The sequence below is a fragment of the Pundamilia nyererei genome, unplaced genomic scaffold, assembly GCF_000239375.1.
Source record: "Pundamilia nyererei isolate P.nyererei 1_Seehausen unplaced genomic scaffold, PunNye1.0 scaffold00193, whole genome shotgun sequence".
Classification (NCBI taxonomy): domain Eukaryota; kingdom Metazoa; phylum Chordata; class Actinopteri; order Cichliformes; family Cichlidae; genus Pundamilia; species Pundamilia nyererei.
The window spans coordinates 1,059,557-1,064,066 of NW_005187594.1; the positions used below are offsets into that span (position 1 = coordinate 1,059,557).

Below are 4,510 nucleotides of genomic sequence, written 5' to 3' on the forward strand. Positions count from 1 at the left end.
TCCTCTGTATGATGCGTCCTATTTACAGGCTCGACGTTTGGCAGATTTCAGATTTTCTTTTAAACCCTCACTGACCCATGTGTGACCTTTCCAAACCAGCACACTGTCTGGTTAGCAGGAGAAGGGGATCCGATGCTTCCTCTATCTGAATAGCTCGAGTTAAATTTTAACTGAAAACAAAACAACTGCATAGAGCAGATAGAGCAGGACGAAGAACTAGTCCATCCTCCCATCTGCTTTATTCGTCTGATGCCTTTATTGGAGTTTTTGGCCTCTTCATGGATGCAACCCCCCCCCCCCCCCCCCCCCCCACACACACACACACACACACTCATGTTATGATACTGGGTGGCTTTTTAAGGCAAGCACTCCTTGAAATGTCTGAAGGCGCAAACTTGATATTTTTGGCCGAAGAACAACAACAACACAAGAAAGTCCATTTTTTTCTTATCTTAAGTAACAAAGATTTTCTGCTGATGCTAAAGGACTTGGATTATTGAAGCACGTTTTTGTAAATAACACCCTTTTCTTTAGTAACATAAAAAAGATTTTTAAATATTGAAATGGTGATGAATAAACAGCGTTAGCCTTTATTAATGTTATAGATCGATGTATAGTCAATAATGTTTGGTTGTTTGTTTTAAAATCAAGCAAACAAACAAAACAACTGCGTTTTGTACAAATATTTGATCCCACTAGATACCAAATCTTGTATTTTATTACATTATAATTCCATCCTTTAGTTTTACAGGGCTCGAAGAATACTGTGCTAGCATCAATTACATCTAAGCACATCTTTCAAAATAAGCGACTGTTAAAAATTAAGTTTAGGGGAAAATATTATATTCAGTCTTCATTTGTCTAAATATTTGTCACTAGAATTATGTTTTCAGTATATAAAATTACTCAGTATATATATATATATATATATATATATGCACTAACAGCAACTAAGTAAGGAAGCACTGGTGCAAACAGTCGATTAATTTTAATTTTATTTTAAAAACGCGATCATTTAAAATAAAAATCAGCCTTCTGCTGCAACGAAATTTGTTTGGGCACCTTACCACATGAATGTTTCATATGAAATGTCTCGGTCTATCTTTATACATTTATGGTAACAACGTCTTATAAGGTAAAACAGAACTTTCAGATACTAAATAACACAAAAACAAACAGGAGTATAATGCAGTACTGCTCGCGGACAATTCTTCCTACAGTTTTCCCATTAAGCAGAATACCTGCTGAGTCATTAAAAAAATCAATCTTACTGTTTTAATCTATTAGTAGCATTAAATATTGGGGAGGGGGGGGATATAAATTAACCTCTTCCGCTAAATATTGAGGGGACAAATCAAAATATTGCGGAGGGGATTGCCTACTTTCGCTCTGAAGTGATAATAAGAACAATAATAACAGAAACAAAAAGCTAGTATAGCTCTTGGATTTTGATTTATGGGCTAAGACTTTTTCAAACATAAAAATATATACATACATAATTGCACATGGAATAGATATAACACGAATCCACAGAAGTCACAAGTGCTGCTGTTTCATTCATTGCATCAACAACCATCTCGTGCCTTTCTGCCGCAAATCACTTGAAGTAATAACACGAAGGAGTCTAGGATTCATGAATTGTAACAGAAGAGTTCTTTGTTGAAAATGGTCCTATCCTGTAAATTCTGATACATTTTTCTTATCTCTTAAAATATATGGTCACACATCAGTCCTCCTCATCGACCGCCTCCTCTTCTTCTCGACTCACTGATGTGGGGGCGACGCTCTTCGTCACAATGTTCTCCTTTTTCCACTTCATCCTCCGATTTTGGAACCAGATCTTGATCTGTCTCTCTGTGAGGCCGAGAGCGTGCGCGACCTCTATCCGCCGTTTACGCGTTAGGTACCGGTTGAAGTGGAACTCCTTCTCCAACTCGAGGGTTTGATGCCGCGTGTACGTCTGTCGGCCTCTTCGTCTGTCAGAGACTGGACAGAAGAAAACACATTCTCTTTCAAAACAAAATCTTCCTCGAAAGATTATGAAATATGATGTAGGTTAAAAAACGCTTGTTGACTCGTCGGTTAGTTTTCGACTCCACTTTCTGGCAAACCCGAAAAACTTTTAAATGATGGGGAAACGCGTAGTTTCAGCTTCTGCCTGTCTGAGATATACTTCTATCCTTTTCATCTACAAAAATAATGAAAGAATTTAGAGAAACGGGCATAATCAATCTGACTGTGATTACTGATCTGTAATTTTTAACTAATTAATACAGTCAGTGTAAACGGACACGTGCACATGGCAATGTTGGTAGAGAACTGTTAATTCAATTTAAAACTAAAGAAAAAAGCCTCTTCTTGTGAAAAATGCATGAATCCGTGAAACTGCATTGACCTCCTGTGTTTATGAGGTCACACATCGCCTGAAGGTTAAAAAAAATAGGTCACATTTTTAAATCTCAAAGGTCATTTGCCGGCCACAAAAACGTCCAAGCGCATTTCCTCTGCACATCGCAGTAAAAGAAAGCTTCTTGTACTGCACCCATGACATTTAGAGATCAGTGGAAATCTACTGTGTACTGGACGATTTTCAATTGGGATCACAGTGAACGACATTTTTAGGTGTAACCCAGTGAAAATCTAGGTATAGCAACCGAGAAGGTATTTTACATGGTTCCTGTAAAATATTTACACATGATGGACGGATCACAATCTGTATCAACATCATTGTCTATAAAGACATCATTAATGGGGCAAATATATATTTATCATTAGGAATGATGACTGAGTATTTTTATGTACTGAAAATATAATTTTTGTGAAAAACCTTTAGACAAATCTAGTCCCCTTATTGTAATGTGTTCTGTACAGCTTCAAAACAAACTATTCAATTCAATTCAATTTTATTTATATAGCGCCAAATCACAACAGTCGCCTCAAGGCGCTTTATATTGACAGTAAAACTATCTCTTCCAAAATGATCATACAAAAAATAAATAAAAGTTGTATTGACTAAACGTTTTCTTCTACTATGTGAATTGTAGGTGAACCCAATAAAGTTGCAGCTGTAGCTTGAATACCATTCAAGACAATGAAATACTTTTAGTGAATATATATAGATAAAATCTATTAAAGGTTAGTTTTTTTTTTTAATCAGAATGTCTGGTCTTCTGATGAATGTGTTCTTATTCTGCCTAAATGACATTGACTGTATGACATGTCACTATACAAGAATCATATATCACAGATGTGCAACCATCATTCCTTTCTGTGTGTATAAATTTCACCAAAAAGCAAAAATTAAATACATACTTACGAAAGGTAGGTGTGTGTGTGTGTGTGTGTGTGTGTGTGTGTGTGTGTGTGTGTGTGTGTGTGTGTGTGTGTGTGTGTGTGTGTGTGTGTGATTATGCATGATGTGATTTCATTTCCTAATTATATATAATTAGGAAATAAAATCTTTTGGGTAAAAATCAGTCTATGAGCTTGTAAAATAATCTTGACTCCATCCATTTCCTTCCACTTATTCGATTTCCAGGTCTCACAGGGCAAGAAGGCAGATATAGCTTGGAAATACTGCTAATCTGTGACAAGGTAACACAGACAAATAACATATAACAATTCATGATCACACACACCTGTGGTCGATTTAAAATGGCATAATGCCATGCACTGTTTTAGTATGACAGAGTATCTGAAGAGAAAGACACAGAGAGCACGCATCACGGCGAATGTCCCTAGAGGAGATTCAAGCGCAGGGACATCTTGTTGTGAGACAACACTGCACCACTGTGAATGTCAACTCACTCAGCCAAAAGCCCTCAATTTCTTTTCTTTTTTTTTTTTTGGTTTGTTGTTCTTTCTTTCTCTTCTCTCTCTCTCACACACACAGACACCAACCTTGTCACGTTCAAATGCTAAAAGAGAATACGATGTTCTGATGTTTATTTCCTGTCCACGGTTATTTGTTTTTCCACCTTTTTAGATGTAATTATTAAATACACATTTCAGGGAATGTATTTATGAATGTAATCAATACATTTAATTAAAAAAATACTTCCAGTTACTTCCATCCTTGCAGCTGCTATTTGTGTTTTAGGACATTGTAATAACTGGCTGGTTCATGCGTTTATCTGTTTATTCTTATTCATGTCAGTGGATATCTCACTGTTTTCTCCTGTTTCACGTATACACGTTATATGGTATTTTTTCCCCTTAACTCACAGTCCATAACAATAATTAATAATGATTGAAGGAGAGTAATTACAAACATAAACTCATATTTGTTTACATATATACCTACATACACATTGCTCTCATTGTCCTTAAAGAGAAAGTCGATAACCTGCACTTAAAGGCTCATCAAGAATATTGTCGAGTATCTCAGTGTGTGCAGTCTCCTCTGGGTTTGTGCCACAGATCAGTATGTGTAACTGTCAGCACCTAGACATGTTTTGCTAGTGTGTGTGTGTGTGTGTGTGTGTGTGTGTGTGTGTGTGTGTGTGTGTGT

General features: G+C 36.4%; 1 protein-coding gene across 1 annotated transcript in view; it reads right to left on the minus strand.

Moving 5' to 3' along the window:
- Positions 1 to 992: 992 nt before the first annotated feature.
- The window catches only part of LOC102212290 (homeobox protein Hox-A7-like), a 9,343-nt gene continuing 5,825 nt past the window's right edge, over positions 993 to 4,510 (minus strand). Inside the window, exon 3 of the mRNA XM_005747326.2 lies at positions 993 to 1,986. Within this exon, the coding sequence (XP_005747383.2) occupies positions 1,727 to 1,986 (260 nt within the window). The 3' untranslated portion in view covers positions 993 to 1,726. The remainder of the gene's footprint in view (positions 1,987 to 4,510) is intronic.